This window comes from Carassius auratus, chromosome 2 (genome assembly GCF_003368295.1).
Source record: "Carassius auratus strain Wakin chromosome 2, ASM336829v1, whole genome shotgun sequence".
Taxonomy (NCBI): domain Eukaryota; kingdom Metazoa; phylum Chordata; class Actinopteri; order Cypriniformes; family Cyprinidae; genus Carassius; species Carassius auratus.
Window position 1 is genome coordinate 13994069 of NC_039244.1, and position 23337 is coordinate 14017405.

At 36.2% G+C, this 23337-nt stretch overlaps 1 protein-coding gene across 3 annotated transcripts in view; it reads left to right on the plus strand.

Annotated features, from left to right (window-relative positions):
• Positions 1-23289, plus strand: part of LOC113116685 (collagen alpha-1(XV) chain-like) — a 37670-nt gene extending 14381 nt beyond the window's left edge. Inside the window, exons 4-43 of one of the 3 annotated variants that reach the window (XM_026284989.1) lie at positions 954-1028; positions 1227-1334; positions 3413-3521; positions 3652-3692; positions 3822-4004; positions 4187-4213; positions 4514-4576; positions 4671-4757; positions 5182-5244; positions 5358-5489; positions 7052-7105; positions 7224-7259; positions 7487-7606; positions 8063-8125; positions 8308-8343; positions 8559-8600; positions 8947-9009; positions 9183-9218; positions 9367-9450; positions 9533-9598; positions 9786-9821; positions 11081-11143; positions 11595-11684; positions 11766-11801; positions 11891-11944; positions 12026-12082; positions 12177-12236; positions 12356-12397; positions 13035-13059; positions 13167-13241; positions 13659-13684; positions 14885-14983; positions 15094-15238; positions 15427-15491; positions 15585-15713; positions 15808-15909; positions 16688-16750; positions 16841-17038; positions 17160-17275; positions 22169-23289. In XM_026284989.1, coding sequence (XP_026140774.1) covers positions 954-1028; positions 1227-1334; positions 3413-3521; positions 3652-3692; positions 3822-4004; positions 4187-4213; positions 4514-4576; positions 4671-4757; positions 5182-5244; positions 5358-5489; positions 7052-7105; positions 7224-7259; positions 7487-7606; positions 8063-8125; positions 8308-8343; positions 8559-8600; positions 8947-9009; positions 9183-9218; positions 9367-9450; positions 9533-9598; positions 9786-9821; positions 11081-11143; positions 11595-11684; positions 11766-11801; positions 11891-11944; positions 12026-12082; positions 12177-12236; positions 12356-12397; positions 13035-13059; positions 13167-13241; positions 13659-13684; positions 14885-14983; positions 15094-15238; positions 15427-15491; positions 15585-15713; positions 15808-15909; positions 16688-16750; positions 16841-17038; positions 17160-17275; positions 22169-22385 — 3186 coding nt within the window. In that variant the 3' untranslated portion in view covers positions 22386-23289. The remainder of the gene's footprint in view (positions 1-953; positions 1029-1226; positions 1335-3412; positions 3522-3651; positions 3693-3821; positions 4005-4186; positions 4214-4513; positions 4577-4670; positions 4758-5181; positions 5245-5357; positions 5490-7051; positions 7106-7223; positions 7260-7486; positions 7607-8062; positions 8126-8307; positions 8344-8558; positions 8601-8946; positions 9010-9182; positions 9219-9366; positions 9451-9532; positions 9599-9785; positions 9822-11080; positions 11144-11594; positions 11685-11765; positions 11802-11890; positions 11945-12025; positions 12083-12176; positions 12237-12355; positions 12398-13034; positions 13060-13166; positions 13242-13658; positions 13685-14884; positions 14984-15093; positions 15239-15426; positions 15492-15584; positions 15714-15807; positions 15910-16687; positions 16751-16840; positions 17039-17159; positions 17276-22168) is intronic. The other 2 variants (XM_026284998.1, XM_026285003.1) reach the window with 2 other exon arrangements.
• The last annotated feature ends 48 nt before the right edge of the window (positions 23290-23337 follow it).

Here is a 23337-nt window from a genome sequence, read left to right on the forward strand (position 1 = left end):
AAATATTATTATAACATGTAAAATGATAATAAAATAAAATGTCACCTTACAAAATCATTAGTTGCATATACATTTTTTCCCCCTAATTTATTCACATTTACATTGTATAACACCCACCATACCAAAAGCTTTGATTCAGACAGTGTCCTTCAGAGCTTTTAGTTGGTTGTGTTGTGGTCCAATCCTTTGTGTTACGTGACATAATGCTACAGTAGACGGGCCTCCTTCAAGGAAAGAGAAGCACTAGCAACAAAACTCTCACATACTGTACACTTGCAGAGAGAAACAATCATACTTTTAGACCTGGCTAAAACCACAAAGGTCCCAGGTTCAAATTTCCAGAGAGTTACAGTTACTGTTGTGTTCTCTTGTAAAGACACTTTTGAGGATTGTCGGTCTGTTGTTAAATATTTGTTCTCTCACATCTTCCTTCAGAGGTATTACTGATGACGGTTATTGTGTTGATATGTGTCATCTGTAATGGTCCTAACTGAGTTTTGCTTGTTATTGTTTTATGGCTATTTGGACTAGGACAGTTCATAATGTCTTTAATAATGAAAGTAGCTGACAGCCGTCATAAATCCCAGCTGTACTTGAATGAATGTGTGGCTGAAAGAACCCATTAAATCCTAATGAGTAAAACAAGAGGTGCTTCCTCTGAAAGCCTGCTGCTAATTGTACAAAATGTATTACCTTCCCTTAAGCGTTTCTGGCACATCACTGAGCTCTGGATGAATCTGTGCTGCTGTGCGTCTGCTGTAACAGAACAAATCTCTTCTCCTGACAGTGGTTTACAGCTCCGGGCAGCCCTTGTGTATCAACATGATTGCAGTGTGATTAACCACTTGGCATTCGGCAAACATACACAGCAATCTTGTACACAAACAATCTGATTTTGTTTTACACAGCTGAACAACTAAATGTTTCTTTCTTTTTCTCTTTCAATCTGTCAGGGGTCCATTCAACAGCTGGTAATAAAACAGGGCCCTAGGGCAGCAGAAGAGCAGTGTGAGGAGGATGAACCCGGCGTGAGGGCATTTTCATTTCTCTCTCTGTCTCGTTCGTGCTATTCGTCTCGGAATATGATTACACCATCCTTGAGCATTTCATAGCAGCAAATTTGTCATAGTAAATTGAAAGCAAGATGTATGTTTGGGAATGGTGGTTGTAGAGCTGGCACTCCCTCTTGTGGTGGAGTCGCTCGTGACCCTGGTGATGTTTTGCAGTTGCAGTCCTCCAGCGATGGAAGCGGTGATGGTGATTATGATGATGAAGAAGAACATGGGAGACGTGAAGTAATCTTTGGTCAGACAAATGAGAGAGAAGATAAAGAGGTTTGACAGAAGTGCCTCACTGCACACATTACATCACATTTCTATTAACCGGATTAAATAAAAAAAATATGTATGTATATTATATATATATATTAACCCAGTTACATAACCCAGTTACATAATTTTGCAATGAAAATGTGTCTAATTGTTTTAAAATGTGTCATTTATTAAAGCCATACATTTTTCTGGACCATTATACCATTTATAGCTTTTATAAGTATTAATTTACACTACTGTTCAAATGTGTTATTTATTTATTCATTCATTCATTCATTTATTTTAAGAATGCATTAAACTGATCAAAAGTTTTACAGTGATACAAATAAAATTGTTTTTGAATGTTGCTATCCATCAAAGAATCCTGAAAATAGTCACAAAAATATTAAGCAGCGCAGCTGTTTTCAACACTGATAATAATTCAAAATCTTTCTTGAGCAGCAGATCAGCACATTGGAATGATTTATGAAAGATCATGTGACAGTGAAGAAGTAATGTTGCTGAAAATTCAGCTTTGTCATCACAAAAATAAATGACATTTAAAATATATTAAAATAGGAAACAGTTATTTAAAATTTTAATAATGATATATTACAGCACTGTTTGTATTGTATTTTTTATCAAATAAGCGCAGTCTTGTTGAGTATGAGAGAGCTCTATTTAAAAACATGAACAAATCTTACTGATCCCAAACATTTGACCAATAGTGTATCAATAACTTTAAAAAAGCATTATATATATGAGATTCATATTAAGTGTTTTCGGACTTTGAATTCATTTTAACTTTAAAAAGTTTAGAATTTTTGAAAAATGTTGTTTTTCTAAATTCTGTGCACAAAAGCAAAGCATACTTCACCGATGAATAGATAAGCATGAAAGAAGAAATCATTTTCATATTTGTTTGTCTTGTTTAGTGCATGTTTTATAGTCAATGTTATTGTTTCTTTGATGAAATTATGCTTCATTTATCTTTGCCAAACAGGAAACAAAGAGGTTAATTTGTCCCTCCAGGGAGTAGAATTTTGTTACAATATTAAGAGGAATCAAAAGGGTTTAAATCTTTTGTTCTTTGCAAACACAAGACAAAACGTACATCATTTATGTATCAGTGTTGAGCCCCAAAAAAATGCTGGGTTTTACTTTCCTGGTGCATTGTAAATCTGTATTTTTGCTTTCTTGCATGGAAAATAGGAATGTTTTTTGATGAATGTGCTGACTGCTCCATGCAATGAAAAAAAAATGAAGGAGAAGGTTGCTGAGCTCCAGAAATTACACTATGTTGCTCAGTTGCTGAGCTCCAGAAATTACACTATATGCCATATATTATACTCTGAAGCAATATGATACCTTTACATTCAAATATATATTCAAATATTGCTCTCGAAAACATACTGGAACGGGTGACATTAATACTGATCTCTCACAAGGGACATGTAAACCAATTGCAAATCTGCTGTGATGTAATGCATTGCAATGCATAACAGGAGTGTACCAAGCAAGACAATTCCTACAGTCCCATGTAAATTTAACAAAACATTATAACTTTTGCATATACAAGTATACAGAATTAAACCTAATATGATACATAAATATGATAATTAAATAATCTAAATTATTAAATAAGTTATTTTAATTATGTCCAAATAGCAACGTGTAAAGTTGTTTGAGTGTTAATTTAAATGTCAGAGGGGACTTCAATTAAATAAAAAAAAAGGTCATAGGTGTTCAGTCGATAAAAAAGGTTGGGAACATCCGGTTTGTGTAATCGGACGTTAACTCTCAACTCAATCAATGCTGTGATTTTGGGTCTGGGATACCTGTTTGTCCAAACAATGGATGCCATGGGCCGGTAGGAGTGATAGTAGTGTTTGGAAACTCTATTCTTTGCAGGTGCCATTACTTATGCAGAAATTACATACTTTACCTTTAAATAGTTTTATGAAATACCATTTTAATTTAAGTGTTTTTTAATCACGGCAACAGATAATCGTAATAAATAGATTCAGATCTGTAGTTTATATTATTATAGCTAATATATGTTGTAAAAATATAAGAGCCATTTGGTGTATTATTGCTTGCAGACATATAGACCAACCTTTCCTGTCCAAGCTCCACCCACTATGTTACCTGACATGGACGAAGGGGAAGTTTCAGGACATGTGACCCCTACAGACGAAAGGCTGCTTAGAGGTGAGAGGACACTCGTTAATTAAGATAAACTATTAGCTTCTCTTTGCCTGTTTTGTGAATGTTGATTATTTGCATTTTGGGATCAGGTCCTTATTTGATCATGTTAAATATTGGCTGTTAATCTTTTCAGGGACTTACAAAACAGACGAAACAGAAGAGAGTACAGGGGATGTAAGTGTTACGCTTTATTTCCAGTTGTAACAAGAAAAAGGTGACTTATTTTTTAATTAACTGACTTCATTTAGACATGTTAATAAATTGATGAATAAGATAATGAGATTTCTTCTTGAAATGTGTCAGGGTTCTGGCCAGGGGCAAAAAGGGGAGCGTGGAGAACCTGGACCTGCAGGCCCTCCGGGACCCCCTGGACCTGCTGGACCATCTCTCCCACCCATACATTCAGCTCAGCCTGGACAGAGAGGACCTCAAGGTCCAGTGGGTCCACCAGGAAGACAAGGCACACCAGGGAAAGATGGACAACCTGTATGATTATTTCCTTATGATGATGAGACGTGTTTTTATTCTTTATGAGACTATGGGTTATGATAATGCTGTCTAAACTTTTTATCTATAGATTTCTATAGAATCCATAGAACCATTTCATTTCTTAGCAGTATAGACTGAGTAAACTAGATTTTTTTTTAACTCTTGTCAATTTTTTAAAGGGAAGCAAAGGTGAAGAAGGAAAACCGGTGAGTAATAATTTGCTTAGATATGGACAGTTGAATATACTGGCATGTAGAGATGAAGGACATCCATTCAGTACAGTGTTGCACAAAGTTCAATTGATATATGAACATTATTGTGCACATATTATAATTGCTAACTGAATAATGATGAACCAACTTTTTACTTGAATTTAGAGAAGCTTAGAGAAGCTAAAAATTGAGTCACATGAAATATAGTTCACTTGTTGTAATTGAAAAAAAGGAGGATATAATATAATAATTAATTTTTGGCCTCATGTTCAATACAGTGTCTCTTTAATACAGGGGAAGAGGGGACCACCAGGACTTCCAGGATTGCCTGGAGAATCAGGAATCAAAGGAGAAAAGGTGAGGGATAATGCAGTTGAGCATCCCAAACGTGATTATCCTCAATGCCACAGTGTAACCAGAACATCCCGCTATGGCCTGTTGTTTTTTTTAGGGTGATCCTGGGGTTGGTCAACCTGGTTTACCTGGTCCACCAGGGCTTCCCGGACCACCAGGGCCAGCCAAACCAACTAAAGCTCCAGTGAGTATATTACACAAACTATGTGTGGGGGGAGGGGGGAGTGCATTTGTTACTAAAGCATGTGATTTGTAACTGCATTATTTCTCCAGACAGTGTCTCTGGCAACTGTAAATTAATCTGATGTATTCTGATGTTGTCCTCTATGCTTTAAAATAAAGATTTCAAAGAATTTCACAACTTTCAAAGCAGCTTCAAAGTAATAAACAAAATAATCAAATATGAGATCAATTCAAATTCTCCTGTAAAGCGCCTCTTAAAAGACATCATTCTTCTTCAATTCAGTCAATTCATTGTTGGTTTAAATCAGTTCAGTAACAGTGTCAAGGCTGCAAAATGTGTCAGTTATGAAACTAATTAGATTCATCTAAAACTGTCTATGCTGTGCAGCATGTTTATTCAAATGTATCTCCATTTTCAATGACAGTATGGATTTGATTCTCTCGGCTCTGGATTTGGAGATGTTGACATTGATGCAGAACGTCTTAGAGTAAGTAAATGTGCCCATGTTTTGAAGATATTATAGTACATACTGTATGCACTGGCATTTAATATTAAAGGTTGTCAGTGCATATCTCTTTTAACAATAATGTGATATTCTAGGGTCCACCTGGTCCTCCAGGGCCTCCAGGGAAACCTGGCCCACCTGGTCCTAATGGCCCCTTAAGGAGTTTGCTGCCTGGACCACCAGGTGCCCCTGGCAAGGATGGCAGAGATGGACAACCTGGACTTCCTGTGAGTATGTTCTCTTTTCGGTTAAATCAGTTGCTTAAGAAAGGCTTACAGAAAGAAATAAAAGTTTGTTTCGTAGGAATTCATATCTCTTCTGCTCCTCCTGTTGGCCCTGACATCTCATATAACACATGATGTGTAATGCACTCAGAAAACTTGAAATGAAGCAGTGTAAAATGATAAGTAACTCATACCAGCTGATAATTGATTCATTCCCCATCAATCACTTCTTAAGACTTCCTAGTTTGCTAAATGATGGTTGTACCACAGCCCTTATAGCTGATTCGTGTTATTTTCTTTCCTTCTTTCAATCTATCTGAAAACTTTAGTTTAGTGAATCTAATGCATGTATCCAGCCAAATACTTGCTAAGGCTTTACATCACACTTTACTCTACTCCTTACAAATAGCTAACAGAGGGCTGTTAGATACTTTAGAAGTTGTTATATATCTTTTTTTTTTTTGGTGGGGGGGTGGGTCAGTTTATGTTGGAGTACAAATTTAATAATAGAGGAATAATGACATATACAAACAAACATCAACGGTATTTCTCTGTAAAACATACAGTAGTCTTACATTAGTTGTAGATGCTTTTTTGTAGTTTGACAGAAAACCAACAGTAGTAGAGGTTGAAAGGGGATGAACACACAGGCTTTTTGACATTTTGTGTGCTGCATTTTTCTCAATGTTGGAGAAAATCTGTCTTTTTTATTTTGAACTGTCTGCTTGTACTAACGGCAATGTAAGTTTTAATATTATGTTGAGACAAAACATAATCATATACTAGGATTAGTCTAAATAATGTGAACGCCCTTAGTTATATGAGTTAATATAAAAATAATCTTTCAGTTTTTTTTTTCTTCTCCTTGTCCCTAGTTTGTATCTGGAGTGTAGTATAAATGGAGTGTAGTATAAGTTTTGTTCAGGAGTATTTAGTACAAGCCTTGGGGGAAATGGGTGACTTGTCAGACCTTTAACAAGCACAAATCATGGAAGCCTGTTTAACAGAAACAGAAAGTTTAACAGAAAGTTAAATTGAATGATGGCGACCATTGAGCACTAAGAAGGATTGTGTCCAACCCAAAAGATCAAAGTGACGTCAAACCTCAATATTCACTCTTTTCCACAAAAAACAGCTACAGAGAACTTCTCAAAGCCAACATCCATTAAAAGAGCTGCAACTGCTAAAATTGTAATCACAGACACCAATACTAAAATAAAAAAATAAAAACTTTTCAATCCACCGTGGACAGTTTTGAACAGAAAATGAGAAGCATGTTCCATCCTTCAAATTCTCTAAAGCAATTGGCAGGTGTTTTTATAGACAATATACAGCTAAAGAAAGGGGATATTAAAGGCTAATGGTGTTAAAACATCTTATTAATGAAATATTGCCTATTTTCCAAACGTTCAAATATCTGTGTCCAACGCCTGTATGTCATATCAAGACACAATAAAAACATGTATACTATTTATTTATTTTTTTAATGTAACTTAGTGTGTCTATATTGATACTGACTTTTATAATGTCATAAGCAGGCCTTTTCATCTGTTTGACCTTTAAAGGGTGTTCCTGGTCAGGATGGCTTGACTGGACCACAGGGTCCGAAAGGAGTGAAGGTAAAAAAAAATTAACTCATCTTGAAGAAACAACTCACTCAGTGTTCGATAAAACTGTATTGTCATCCTTCATAAATGTTCCAGTTTGAGCTGTACATGTAATGTTTTTCTTTCATAGGGTGAACAAGGAATAAGAGGGCTCCCTGGACTTAAGGTATCATGTTTATGGCCGCACCTTTATGATGCATCACATTTAACATTGTTTAACAAATTTTTCCTGAACAAAATTTAGTCAATTTAATAGGAATCTATGCAATCATCACATTTAATTCACGTGAAGATAAAGCATCCATTATATTCAATTGTAATTCTCTCTCTCTCTCTCTCTCTCTCTCTCTCTCTCTCTCTCTCTCTCTCTCTCTTTCCATTCTTCTTCTAAAGGGTAAAAATGGTGACCCTGGACCTATTGGACCTATAGGACCGAGGGGTGTACCTGGGCCACCTGGCCCTCCTGGCCCACCAGGACCTTTAAGTAATAACTTCATGATGGACACTTTGAAGGTCTGAAAAATCCTAAGCTGACAGTCATCAATTTTACTTCGAGACTCACTGGTGGTTAAACACCTTTTGGGATTTCACATTAAATGCAGGACATTATAGTCAACAACAGACTACTGCTAAAGGTTCATCTGAAACAGTAATGATCATGGATAATCAGATCTCAAATGACACATGACAATTCAACGGTCACATCTGTTCCAATTCTTTCTTAGTCATAAAAATATGTTTTAATTCTTTTAGTGAAGCACTTTAGTTTAAAAAGTCAATCAAACCCTTAAAAGAGAGCTGTGCTGGGTTTGAGATAATGCTAGTTCTTTGGGGTAGAAACTCTTCAAACATCACTTTTCAGGGTCAGCACACCATTTCATCCATTCAGAACCTTAATTATTATTCTTCTAAGTTGGTCTTGCTTCTGTACTCATTAGTCTAAAGACAGGAGGTGTTTTATTCTGACAGGATTTGGAGGGTTCTGGTGAAAGCGGATTGTTTCTTGGAGCTGGAATTTCAAAAGGTTATCAAGTGAGTGTAAAAACCATTACAGATATTTTGTCATTCTCCATCAACATATCAAGGTCCTTCATTAACCTTGGATGCATCATTGCATGCCACACTGATCAAACATAATTTTCTTTGTGCACAAAAAAGTTTGTTGGATGTAGTTTTTTCTTCTTTCTTTTTTTTTTCTTTTTTTCTTTTTTAAGGGGCCTCCTGGTCTACCAGGTCCACCAGGACCTCAGGTCTGTTTATCTGAAATATTAAGTATGATTTTTGTATTAAGTCTTTTGATGATCAAAAAAGCAGTATTAAAATATATGTATGGCTAAACTAAATATATTTATACTGATTAATTCATTCATTCATTCCAATGTCATGTTTTTGGTGTGTTTTTGTGTGGGTAAATTGACAATATAGAATATTTTATTAATATACCTGTTCTGTTTCCTTTCTGTAGGGACTTCCTGGTGCTGACGGAGCCCCTGGTTTGTCTATAAAGGTTTGTCAAACTACCCTATAGTCACATTTAAAAGCTACATATAAATATACATATAAACACCCTTTCGTAGCTCATGGGCACTTCAGCTAGGGATCGTGACAACCCTAAATACCTTCTAAACTCCAATTAATTTTATTTCACGTTAGCCCTATTCAGACAGTAATTATGTCTCATGGGGACACCTGTAAAAAAAAATTAATCTGCTTGGCTCCACAGACATTCTGAATTCTAAAAGCAGCCAGAGAAAGGTCCCTGCAGTGGTAGAAAATAACTTCACAACAATAACCATCTGAATAGGGCTAATGTCAGAAATACGTTTCCTGATCCCTGTCTCTTCTCTATCCAGGGTGAACCAGGATCCCCAGGAAAGGATGGAATACTAGGCTTAGCTGGTTTACCAGGTGCCAGGGTCAGTCTTCTATTTCTTGCATTCTTGGAGTACTTCCAAAAGAGATAATATAATAATGTTTCAAATGGTGCAAATGGAACAAAAGTGTGCAAAAGATAAAAATGTACTTTAGTAACTGTGGCACAATAAATGTGTAATGTTTTTGCTGTTTTTTGTTACCTCGCTGTATACAGGGGCCAAAGGGGGACAAGGGCAGTGCGGGAGAGAAGGTATTTTATTGATTCACACCAAATTATGAAAAATGCATGGTCATATTCATCTCAAACTAAATAAACACTGTATGATTTTTGCAGTCGGAGAGCAATTTCACTTTGTGTGTAGAACATGTTGTAAATTGCTCTATTAATTGTGACTTAGGGTGAGCAAGGTCGTGATGGTCTGAGCATCACAGGGCTTCCCGGTCCCCCTGGCCCTCCTGGACCGATCATTAACTTCCAGGATGTAAGTATAAAGTCTGGTAGCCAGCTTTGCTGCTAAATTTTGCTTGAGATTCTAAAAGATAATGATTTCTTTTGTCCTCCAGCTCCTTGTTAATAATACTGCATCCAATTTGAACCTCACTAAGATCAGAGGACCGCCAGGCCCTATGGTACGTAAAGCAGCTCAAAAGCTTTTTAAGATACTGCATGTTTAACATGGACAGTACAGATGTCAGCTTTTAAACTACATTTAGCAAGAAATGTGTCCAGGATCAATCCCCTTTAATCATGCATTGTATTCATATCATTCCTTATGCTTTTTTGCTTGCTTCTGTGTGTTTGTGGTGCATGTTGCAGGGCCCTGAAGGCTTGCCCGGCAGAGCAGGATTCCCTGTAAGAATGCCATTCAATTTCTGTCTGCTTTATACACTATTATACACTAAACTATCTCAAGATGATATGTTGATGATGATAAAGTTGCTAAACTTATGCTACTAAGTTGCTGAGTGCTGAGTACAATTGGTCCTATGGAGTTTGCTTGACCATTTTTGCAATACAACGGTGCAATACATTTAGCAGTGCCCATACACATAGAGATGTAATCACTCAAAAAAAAAAATGATCAAGCTATTTGTTTACAATTTGCAAGTTTAACATTTTTGGACCACTTGAGATGGTCTGACCCATCTTTATAGTGCTTTTACTGATTCAGACTTGTCATATGGTCTATTTGTATATGAATTTACCAGTTCTCCTTACAGTATCATGTAATGTATATAATATCCATATCACAGACTGGTTGCCGACTTAAGCTAAGCAGGGTTGAGCCTGGTCATTTCCCAGGATGGGAGACCTCCTGGGAAAACAAGGTTGCTGCAGGAAGAGGTGTTAGTGAGACCAGCAGGTTCACAGGTGCTCACTGTGGACGTTTTGTAAAGAGTAGGGGTGTATCCCCGGTGTGCTATTCAAGTTCCCTCCACTGGCCCATGTCAATTATGGCCGCCTCATAATCCCCATCCGCTGAATAGGCTGTGTCTCTCTCTCCTCTCCACCTGTAGCAGGTGTGTGGTGCTGTTGTACTAGCAGGTGTGTGTTCTGCCATTGCATCATCCAGTGTAGATGCTGCAAACTGGTGGTGGTTGATGAGAGACCCCCTCATGACTGTAAAGCGCTTTGGGTGTGCAGCAATACACGATTAAGTGCAATATAAATGCTATACAAATTCATTCATATTTTGGTGACTAGTAATTTTTTTCTCACCTTAAAATTTTGTGGTAGAGACAACTATTAAATGAAGATTCCAGGTTCAATGCAAGTTCAATCACTTCCATTGTCTTCAAAAAAAAAAAAAAAAAAAAACTCAAAGTGGAAGTGAATGGGAAACTTCTAAACTTATCTAAGCACTTATATCAGTTCTTCTGCATTGCATATGTAGTGAGTTATGATGGTTTACAAAAAGTTTTTTAGTGTTATGTTGTCATGGTGATATAATCTTAACACACTTAACTGACTACAGTTTCCTTATAAGCCCCATTCACGTCCACTTTAACTATAACCTTGATTTTTTTTTTTTTAAGAGTAACAAATGGAAGCAAATTTTTGTGGTATTCAAAAATTGTGGAACTAACTTGCTTGAATGTTGTAATGCTCAGGGCCCAAGAGGACCAAAGGGTGATATTGGGTTTCCAGGTATTCAAGGACCTCCAGGACTAAAGGTATGAGTTTAATTAAAATGTGATCAGAAATAGCTTTCTGTATATAAAGCAGCACAAACTCTCCCATCATTACCACACAATTGACATGACAAATTTCCAAATGAGGGCTCATTTTGTCTTCAAGTATTCATAAATCTGAGCTGCTGTCTTTATCGCTGTAATATAGCCTTCACATCTGATTGCTTACTGTAAAGGGGCTCTAAGCTATATTTGAATAGCACACATAAAATGCTTTTACCAACTCAGAGATCATTGAAAAAGAGAGGCCCACGCTCTCTCTCTCTCTCTCTCACTTATGTGTTCAGGTTAGCAGAACTTGGTTGAAATTGCTTACAGCACGTTTAATGAAAGTTGACTTTTCACTTATTACTCTTATGAGACAAACTGCATTAGAACTACTTGATTGCCTAGTAAAGTTTTATGGAATATAATTTGTTTTATTGTCTGATAGGGAGAAAAGGGGGAGCCTGGCATATCCATAGCTGCTGATGGCTCTGTAATAACAGGCCTGAGAGGACCCAGAGGACCAAAGGGAATGAAGGTTGAAACTATTTACGTTTCTGCTTAAACTTTTTGTGTTGTTCCTCAGTGGTCTGACATTGACATTGTTGTACTTTTGCAGGGAGACATCGGCCCCTCTGGACAGCCTGGGCTTGTGGTAAGATACATCTCTCTCACACAAAAAATAAAGCATGCATGCATAAATACTTCTATCAGAGAATATGTGTGTTTTTCTTGGATCTTTAGGGGCCGATAGGACCACCTGGACAAAAAGGAGAATATGGAATTCCTGGTCGACTGGTTAGTTTTATACATTTTTAAAGATTGTTTACAATTTCATAAATGTTTTGTTCCACTAACTCCCTCAAATTGTATTTTTAGGGTCGGCCTGGAATAGCTGGAAGGAAAGGGGACAAAGGACATTCTAGCGGTCCCCCTGTATGTTAATTTTTTTTTCTTTGTGACATAATGCTTCCAGTATGTTTCATATTTTTTAAATCTAATTAAATATAATGGCTTACCTGTATTCAAGGGTCCACCGGGTCCACCTGGACCTCCAGGGCCACCAGGACGAGTAATTGGCCTCAATAGAGTAAGTTTGATCTTCTTATCAGATTTGCAGCATATGGAAATTTAGAGTTTGAAGTGTGCTTCATCCTAAAATGCAATTTTCACAAAAGTCATAAAATGATTCCGCTCTAAATCTTGAAGACAGTTTTCCCAGTTCCTCGTAAACCACACTGCAAAATACCAGTAAGTTACTGAGTGAAATTCTCTGATTGGTGGTTTGGCTTTGGGTGTGGCCTTCTGTCCTTCTGGCTCAGCTCCTCCCCCAATTCACTAGCCATGGCTACTTTGCTTTCTAAGATCTTTCTGGATTATTCCTGGGTTCATGACCATAAAAACAGCATAGAACAGGTTTTTAAAAAATCTAATTTATGTGATTTAAACATAGATTTTTCTGATTTTATATTTATTTGTTTATTGTTTATTTTTTATATTTATTTTGCAACTGAATAATGCCTGCACTATGCTGTTTTTTACAAATTCAGGAGTGTCTCTCCATGGTCCTTTAACCACAAGGGAAGTTTAGAAGCTTCCCATTCACTATCTCATCTCATCTGAGGTGCTTTCTTAAGCTCACTAAAGCATGTTGCATGAGCTCTAACATTTGTTGGGCTCAGCGGTGAATTAATTGTATTACAGGATTTTACGTGCTGTGTACATTTTTAAATGTCACACTAACAAAACCTTTCACTTCTGAATATGCTGACATTAGCATATGCATGGATTCATATTCTTTTTAATATTTCATATCAGACAATATTTTCATCCTCACTTTTGTTCTGTCCAAAATGTCTAATCTTATACCAAAACAAAAATCTTACAGGTCAACAACAACAATTCACAACCAGGTATATGCAGCAGATCTTACATATATAGCAGCCTTTTCAACTCTTTGTTTAGAATATTTTATATATTATAATATATCTTATATATTTTTTTTTCTCGATTGAACCAGGCAATGGAAGAGTGTCATTAGGAGTCAAAGGGGACAAGGGTGATTTGGGAAATCCTGGGCTGCCAGGAACTGCAGGTATAATAAAAAATGCCTTGGTTTTGCTCCACCCATATTTAAGGAGTACATAAATCAAATAACAGCAATGAACACAAGAGCTGGTACAAGGGCGGATAATATACCACCAAGTACTTAGTCAGTTATCCTTCACCTTTAGTGGAACCCATGAATGCAATAGAATCTCACCAGAATTAAAAGATTATATATATTCAACTACAGAGTAACATTATTCATCCTGGCTAAATCTGGCACATTTTACATTGATTTTTATGTATTACTAATGTGATTTGTCCCTGAATTAATGAATGCATGAATGATTGAATTAATTAATTAATATAAACTAATAAAGAAAAATAGCATTAAGTGTCTGTATGGCAGTGGCACATAGTCCAGTGGCTAGACCTCACCAATGATCTTTGTTTTCTTTCTTCACAGTGTCTATGTTTCCTCATGATTATGTGGTACGTACTTGTTCAGTGTCTCACATATTTGATGTTTATCTGCTTACACCCAACGCATCCTAGATGTAGGTGACTATTTCTTCAGTAAGGAGATTTTTAACACAAACCATTGCAGTCTGTCACTCCTATAATGGATGTGAATGGGAATCGTGGCTAAAACATACAATAAAAAAAAATTAAAAAAATTAAAAAATACACAAAAAAATTAAATTAAATAAACCCTGTGGCTCGTGACGATACACTGATGTGTAAAGACGCAAAACAATCGGTCTGTGGAAGAAACTGAACAGTATTGTTTTTTACCTCTGATTTACGCAATGTCAGAACTGTTAGAACTCTCCTGAGCACGTTTTCAGCAGCAGGCGTGTGATGCATCTTCTTCTTCTTCTTGCTTTATGGTGGATCGCAGACTTATAAATGCATTACTGCCACCTATCTCTCAAATGGACCATCGACACCCTATCTACAATCTCAATTAGGAGTGTCAATGGTCCTAACTTTTCAGACATTGTGTGAATCAGAGGTAAAATCCATATAAATACTATTCAGTTTCTTGCAAAAGACAGATCTTTTTGTGTCTTTACACATCAATGTATCATCAGGAGCCACATGGTTTAATTAATGTTGTAGCTGTGATTCCCATTCACCTACATTATAAGACTGACAGACTGCAATGGTTTGAGTTAAATATCTCAGTTTGTGTTTTACTGAAGAAACAAAGTCACCTACATCTTGGATGCCCTGGGGGTAAGCAGATAAACATCACATTTTCATTTTTGGGTGAACTATCCCTTTAAAAACACGAGTTAACTACAGTAAATATATTTTACTGCTGCAGCCACTGTCAGTTTGAGTGTTTCCACGTGACATTGTAGCAGTCAGGTTCAAAATTCAGAGTTTACAAGCTGTAATTATGAGAATGTGAATGCTTTTTAGAAGTTAGAAACTTATCTTTATCATAGTTTCAACACGGTGTGAACACATCTTATGACTTGGGACCCTCAGGGGACTACAAGGGTTTTCATAGAGAAAAATTAAGTTTAATTAAATAAATAATAAGGATGATAATGATTAAAAAAGTAAATTAAAAATGTATCAAATTTGAGTGATCACACGATCTACAGGTTTTTTTTTGTCCATGATCCATGATTGTTCATGTCTTATTGCTGTTTTTAACAATATTGAGTGTGGGTCTCCAAGGGTACTAACAGGGATAATGGCTACAAGGGGCAAAAGGGAGAGAAGGGGGATCCAGGTTTTCCTGGCCCACCAGGGCTCCCTGGGAGGACAGGCTTTGTGGTAAGTCAGCTGAAACAAAGACATGAACTAAGACTTTGCTTCTTTTGATAAATGTTAGTAGAAGTGTCCCCTCTCACATTCCAGCCCCAATGTGATGCTATGTGTTTTAGGGACCTAAAGGGGACTCTATTGTTGGTCCTCCTGGGTACACTGGTTCCCCAGGCCTTCTAGGACCGCCTGGCTTTGGAAGTTCAGGACCACAAGGGCCACCAGGACCTCCTGGACCACCAGGCACTCCGTCTGTATATGGCTCAGGTGACAACAAACACCTTTATCATGACTCAGAAAAGTTAGCTTTTCCAAACTTTTTAGATGACTAGCCTAAATGCATTATTAAATATATTTCTCTTCAGGGTCATTTTGAGTGACTTTGTTCTTATCAACAACTTACTAATGCACTAATATTTTTTACATTTGAACTTTTTTATTTGTTTCTGTCTTAGCTGCAAGTCTTCCTGGACCTCCAGGTCCAACAGGGCCACCTGGTGCTCCTGGCCATGGAAACCCTGTTAGTCAGATGGCACAAAACTCATAAAAGATTAAATGTATCTTGCTTTTTTAATGTTTGTCTAGATTATGATTGCTTGCTTTGCCTTCCCAGGTGAAAACATATTTAAACACTCAGACCTTGATAAGAGAGTCCAGTGAGGGTGCAGAAGGGACTCTGGCATATGTCATAGATAAAAGTGAACTGTACATCAGGGTACCAGGGGGCTGGAAGAAAGTTGAGGTATCTACTGTTCACATTTCCCTTCATAACAAATGGAAAAAGAGGAACTATTTTTTGTTGTTGAATGCTTGTTCAAATGTTTTCTGTGTTTTAGTTAGGAAAGCTAATCCCAGTTTCCCAAGACAGTTCCACATCTGCTTTGTCACAAGGTCTGAGCAGACCCAGCGACCACAGTGTACCTAAGGAACATAGCCAGGTGCTTATTTTCATATTTTGTATAATATAACCAATACAAAGCTGATATTAAACTTCTATGCAATTTTATAACACAGTCATTTTACAAGTTGCTAGTGAATTTAGACATCACAATATTATCATATACAGTATGAATAGTAGATATTAATTTTAAGATCAGCCTTATTTAAGTATTATGTTCTATGATACATTTTTTTGTTCATTTTGTTGTTATATCATAAAAAATGAATAGATATATTCATTAAATATTATTACAACTTCATTTCATATGCCAATATCCAATAAAACATAATAAATATCCAATATCGTGCTGATAAATTACAAAATATGTGAAGTTATTAAACGTAATTTCAGGAGTATGCCCATCTAAATTTCCAATTAATATCCAAATATAAAAAACAGCCTTTTAACACTTTTCCTTTGTTAGTTCTTTCGGCATCCCTCCTCCTCCCAATCTCCTCCTTTTATACATATTTATTTATTTATTTATCTTTCTGTCTATAGGGGAGCAATCAGAGCCCGAATAGAACTTCCTTTCTGAGCCCTTCTATGGCAAGCCAAATCTGTTTACCACTTATGCTAAGATTATATGGGCACATGAACTTGTTAATTAATATTGGCCGATAACCGATATGGCACCGATATTCTCATCGCTTGTGTCCATTTATCAATTTAAGAGAACTGTTAAAATATTCCAGAGTCAAAATTTTATTATTCTAGAATCAAAATGTAATTTCAGTTCTAATGTGTCTGATGTAAACGTCTAATGTTTTTTGCAGGAGTTAAAGAGCTTCCTGTCAGGCTACCATGTTTTTTCACAGCATGCACACTCAGTGCCAGCAGTAAGGGTTGCTTAAACCTTGTTGCATCCTAAATAATTGATATGAAAAGGTGAGCACTTTGATGTGATCTTTGACCTTTGATTTTCTCAGTTGCACCTGGTGGCACTCAATGCCCCATTCTCAGGGGACATGCATGGGATCCGAGGGGCAGATTATCAGTGTTACCAGCAGGCCCGTGCCAGGGGCCTGACATCCACGTACAGAGCTTTCCTCTCCTCTCACCTACAAGACCTTTCCAGCATCGTCAAGAAAGGGGACCACTTCAGCTTACCAGTGGTGAACCTCAAAGTATGTAAAAGAGCATGATTGCAACAGTAGGTTTTAATCAAGTGTATTTGATCAATGTGTTCTCATTACATGTAATTTGGTCCGGCCCATCTAAATTTTGCTTCTTGAGTTTCTTCTCTAGGGAGATGTGCTTTTCAGAAGCTGGATGTCTATGTTCTCTGGAAATGGGGCTGTTTTTGATCCACTTACTCCGATTTATTCTTTTGACGAACGAAACATCATGACAGATCAGGCTTGGTAAACAGCTTTTTTTCTTTTCACTTTTCTCAGACATGGAAATTGAATTTATTTATCTGCAAACACTTTGAATAAGGTTCTATATCTCAGCGTTTCCCAACCGGGGGTGTCATCTGGCAAGAGCAGGGGTGCCGTGTAAAAAAAGACTGATCCATACGGACTAGGCCTAACGGTTCAGCACGCATCTGATCCGCGAGTTATTTGCAAAGTTTAATCATCTTAGAGTGAAAGTTCATATTTTACAAAAAAAATTTTTTTTAATCATTACCATTAATGTGTAAGAAGAGACAAAAGAGAACTCAATTTGGTACTCTCAAAAGTGCGCAGACAGAGAGACGTGTTTCAGAATGCACAGACACAGAATTCAGTTCACTTTCGTGTCTTCTTGAGCTTGAACGGACACATACACACAAAATTATCTTAAAATACCTGTTTCTGCAAGTATTCTCATTAACACAGTTGGTTATGATATTAAGTGAAGTGGACATAACCAGAAAGAAAATAGATGTGTTTAATTATAGTGATTGTGTATACTGTCTTAAAGGTACAGCAGCATATACATACCTGCTACTGTCTGTGTCAATTTTATCCAACAACAAAACAGAACTTTAACAAAGCTTAATCTATATTTAATTTATTTAATAATAATGCTATGCAGTGGGTTTTTTTCATTTAATTGTTACATTTCTGTACTTGAATACTACTGTTAGATCTTATTTGTAACTTTGGTGTTTTGTATTTATCAAGCAGCTTGACGCGTATGTTTGTGTAGGATGCCACAAATTTTTTACAAATTTGTGTCGTGACAGAAAAAAGGTTGTAAAACGTTGCTATATCTTACAATATGTAATTCATTAGTTATCTAATAATGAACAAACAAAGAACTGATACAGCATTTTGTTAATCTTAGTCACCATATTTGCCAAAAAAAAAAAAAAAGTCACAACAGGTCAAAATGGCATTGTTCGGAGACTATAACTAACAAAAACAAAGACACATCCGTGTATTTCACATTTTATTATTACAATCTGAAATAATGTAAAACAGCAGTAAATAAAACAAAACATATACAAACATTATAAACACAATAAACATATGTTTATAATTACTATTTTACTATAATATTCCGAAAAATTTGAAATACCAGTATAATAAACAGACCCACTTTATATTAAGTGTCTTTTACTACTATATACTTACACTGTAAAAAATTTTGCCGTTAAATAACAGTAATTTTCTGGCAGCAGGGGTGCCAGTAAAGTACTGTTAATTTACAGCTCTTAACCATTAATTTACCACTCTTATTTTTTAACAGTATTTTACCGTAAATTCTACCATGGAAATTAACTCCACTCCCACTGCTTCAAACAGTTCGAGTTTTTAAACTACCATTTATTTCATTTGAACTTATTTCATTTGAGTCCACTGAGAAGGAATATTTCTTACACTTAATGTGCAGTAATAAAGTAACTAAATACATGACTTTTACTCAAATCACTGCAGCTCATTGTCAGCTGTATTACACATGTATGTGCTGAAGTACTTAACACAGAGATCACCACTGTATCAGCAACTCCACATTTACTGCCTTTATATAAAGCAGCAGAAAATCAGAATTTGTGGTTCATCATTGACTGAAGCACAGGCTCTACTCTCCAGCACAATGGTGAACAACGAAACTACACAACTAACAGATCTCTCTTGTGCAAACACACATTAATACAGTCAAGTTCAGTATTTACTCTCATTATCAGTGTATGACTTTGCCTAATTTTTTTTCTATGGATGTTCACAAATATTTTAGTTAAATTAACTTTTTTTTCATTTGGTAAATCTGACGTTTACATTTTACAGTATATTACTGTTTTTCCTTGACTTGACGGCAAAAAACTGTAGAAAAACACTTTTTTTGCTGGCAACCATTAATTTACGGCAAGAAACAGTAGAAAAACAGTTATTTACTGGCAGCAGGGGTGCCAGTAAATAACAGTTTTTTTACAGTTTGTTTCCTGTAAATTAATTACAGTTTATTACTGTTAAATTATGTTTCATTCTGTTTTTTCTTCATCTTAAATCTTTAACCCTTTAAACCCCACAAGAAAATCCTCAGTTTTAAATGAACACTTATAATGTGTGCACACTACAGAGTGTTAGAGTAACACTGAATCAGTGAAGTTAATGAGATAATTCGGTGATTAATTGATGATTGAGCATTAGTGATAAACACCTGCAGAATCACTGAAGGAAAGAGAAACACACGAACTACAAAAAGTGAAAGTGAAAGTGAAAGTGAAGTGACATTCAGCCAAGTATGGTGACCCATACTCAGAATTTGTGCTCTGCATTTAACCCATCTGAAATGCACACACACAGAGCAGTGAACACCAACACACTGTGAGCACACACCCGGAGCAGTGGGCAGCCATTTATGCTGCGGCGCCCGGGGAGCAGTTGGGGGTTCAATGCCTTGCTCAAGGGCACCTAAGTCATGGTATTGAAGGTGGAGAGAGAACTTTTCATGCACTCCCCCCACCCACAATTCCGTCCGGCCCGAGACTAGAACCCACAACCCTTTGATTGGGAGTCCAACCCTCTAACCATTAGGCCACGACTTCCCCGGCCACGACTTCCCCTTCCCCTGAAATGACTTCAGCCACAGCCTTAGATGAAATCAACTGAATAAAAGAATACATCAAATCTCTCAAGATCTGATTAAACAACTACTAAAACAGCTTCACCAGATTCACAATACTAACCAGACTGACTTTATTTCTGTCAGATGTCTACAGAAGAACTTATGGAGAGTTAAATAGGTTTAGGTGTTTTTTTCACTACCATGATGGAGATCAGTGTTTACTTTAGTTGGGCTCTTGAACGTGACTTTTCAACAACTAAGGGTTTTTTTTTTTTTCATGCTGTAACAATGCGCCTTTGGAACCTGTTATAGCAAAACAAAAGTACACAGAAGAAAAAAAATCTGATATTGTTGTTTATAGATTGACAAGAACAAATACTATTATTTCTGATCTAATCCTGTATCTCTTCTTTTATTGAATATTGATACTACAGCATGAGAAGGAACACTGCTGAGCCATAAGTTATGAAAGACTGTTAAGAAAATGTCACTCATAATAAATTAAAAAAAAACCTTTGCTGAAATTTAGACAGAAATATCAAGAATCAGCGTATTGAATCACAACAATGGTGACAATCCACAAAATAAATGAACAGATCAGTTCTGAACATCACAACACATGCTACTAAAACTTAAAACAAATGCAAAATTATAAGCACATAAGAATTAAAGAAAATAAGTGAACAATTCAGGGTCATAATTTATTCATGCCGCAATGCATGCTGGGAATCATGGATGAGTTTTATCCTGTGCTGGTACCCAGCATGCATTGCATCATGATCCTTTTGATTGTCACCATTGTTGAGATTCATATGCTGATTGTTGATTTCTCTCTTTGAGTGTTGTGGGGACTGCTGCCCGAAATACTTTTTAACTAAAACTAGTCGTTAAATCCATAAATACTGGTTATCACACTACTTTTCAATCTTACAAAATTGAAGTGTCATTCACTCAAATATTTCAACACCAAATTAATATTTGATTATTATAGCAACACTTTAAGTCTAGTAGATCATGCCTGTTAGAAACAACCATAATCACTTCACTATCAAAATTAATACTGCTGTAACAGATGTATCATAAAGATACAAATACAGCAATAAAACAAAATGTAAAGTGCAAAAGTCAATGATCAGGAGCCAAACTAAAGCAAACACTGATCTCCACAATGGTGACGCTAAACGAAACAGTAACATTATCATCTAAATCTCTTTAATTCTCAATAAGATCTTTTGATCTCTGTTCTCTGATCTGACAGAAATAAAGTCAGTCTGGTTAGTAATGTGTGAAGTTGGTGAAGCTGTTTGTTGATCGTTTAAATCTTCAGTTGATTTCATCTAAGGCTGTGGCTGAAGTCAGTTGTATTTCATGTGTTTGTCTTGTTATGTTTTTTTTTTCTTCAGTGATTCTACTCATTAACAGCAGCTGTTGATCAGTGTCTGAATTCACTCATTAGTGTTCATTCTCTCTGTCAGGTGGACTATATTAGTAAACTCATGTAGGGAATAGTGAATGAGGGTGTAGGGTGTGATTTGAAACACAGACGCTGATGTCAACTTTGAACGTTGTTAATTTTACGATATATAGCAGCAGGCTACTTCTCGAAAACGATGAATATTACCCAGAATGCACTGTTTTAATGAAAAACAGTATTTTACTGTCGAAATTTGGCCGTTTTTTTACAGCGATTTTTAACAGTGTACATTTAAATTATTCATTTGATACGATTCAGTTTTTGTACTTATGTTTAAAATACCTTCCTGCAATTCCATCTGTAATTAACTTCTGTAGTTACATCTGTAACTACACTGTCAATCCTACCTCGACACTTTAACCCACCCTTAAACCACTGAACCTGCCCCGACATTACCCCTATCCCACCTCAATGGCAGCAATTCATTCTGTATTGTACATAGTACTTAAAGACACCTAACGTAAAGTGGGACCAATTAAACAAAATGTACACAACTATTATAAACATCTGTTTAAGTCACATTTTATAATACCACTCAGAAATCATGCAAAATATCAGTAAATAAAACAAAATGTATACAGACATTACATACACTATAAACATGTTTTTAAGTCACATTTTATTATTACATAAAGTAAAATGCCACTTAATAAAACAAACTGTATACAAACATATAAACATGCATTTTCTATATTTCTGAAAATATTTTAACTTTTCAGTTTATCGAAATTTTTTATAATATGAACAATCAATTAATAAATTGCACATGTTACTATGACTTAAGGCCTCAGAAACTGGTGTGGCACGGCTCGAGTACCGCAGGCATCCGAATGACAAGTAACTACTGTGAAGCCTGGAGAACGGATGACATGGCAGTGACTGGACAGGCGTCTCTTCTGCAGACTGGCAGACTGCTCGGGCAGCACACGCGTAGCTGCTCAAACCACTTCATTGTGCTCTGCATTGAGAACAGCTACATTCAGAGCCCTGAGAGAAACTAGAAAGCTGACAATTATAAAGTCAAGCAATGCGGATGTAGGGAGCAGCAGTAGCTGGCCTGCTGGGGAAAATATCCAATCTACTCTTTTATTAGGAAGAGGGCTCCTGTTAGAAGAAGCTACAAGCCAGGGAAAATGGCACTGCAATCATGTTTCACTTCTTCTCAGAGCATGATGTAAATATGTGTAAATCACCCACTGATACTGTTCAATCTACGACCCACTGACTTCTTTTCAGCAATTAGAATACCAAAGAATACCTCAGCCTGATATCAAGCAAGTGTAGATCCATTTTATGAATTCACCACATTACACTGTGCCATCTCGGATGATATTAACCCCTCCTCAAGACTAACATAGAGTTTCTTGTGTGTGTGTGTAATACAAATGTTGAGAGCTAAAGGATAGCTTCTTTTTAATCAGATTAAATTCCAATAATTAGACATCAGTATTTGGATATACCCTGTTCAAATGAGGCTGCTCTGGAAGTTTTTTTAAATGCACTGTATTAATAATTTCTTGGGTGTTTTTTCAATAGGCCTAGTTTGTTTGTTTGTTTGTTTTTTTCACACCCATGAAGCTCCATTCTGTGAACTTGCATTTAAACTAGTATTAAAAAGAGGTTATATGTAATTGTAATGTAAAAGCACATAAAACTAAAACAAGTATATACTTTAAATGGCATTAATTTCAAAAATTGACAGTTGCCCCAAAAACATTATACTGTTACTCTTTACTGTGTTTAATCTTTCTATGACATATTACGAAAAACATACTAGTAGAAAGTAATTAACGGTGTTGGTTATCTTCTACAAGTCAAATATAAGTATGAAACAATAAGAGAGAATTCCCCTGTTCTTTTTTCATATTTGAATTGTGCTGAGTTAATAAATGTTTTGTTTTATAAGTGTGGCTCGTCTTTCTCTAAGTTGTCTCTAAGTTAATGTGACACTAT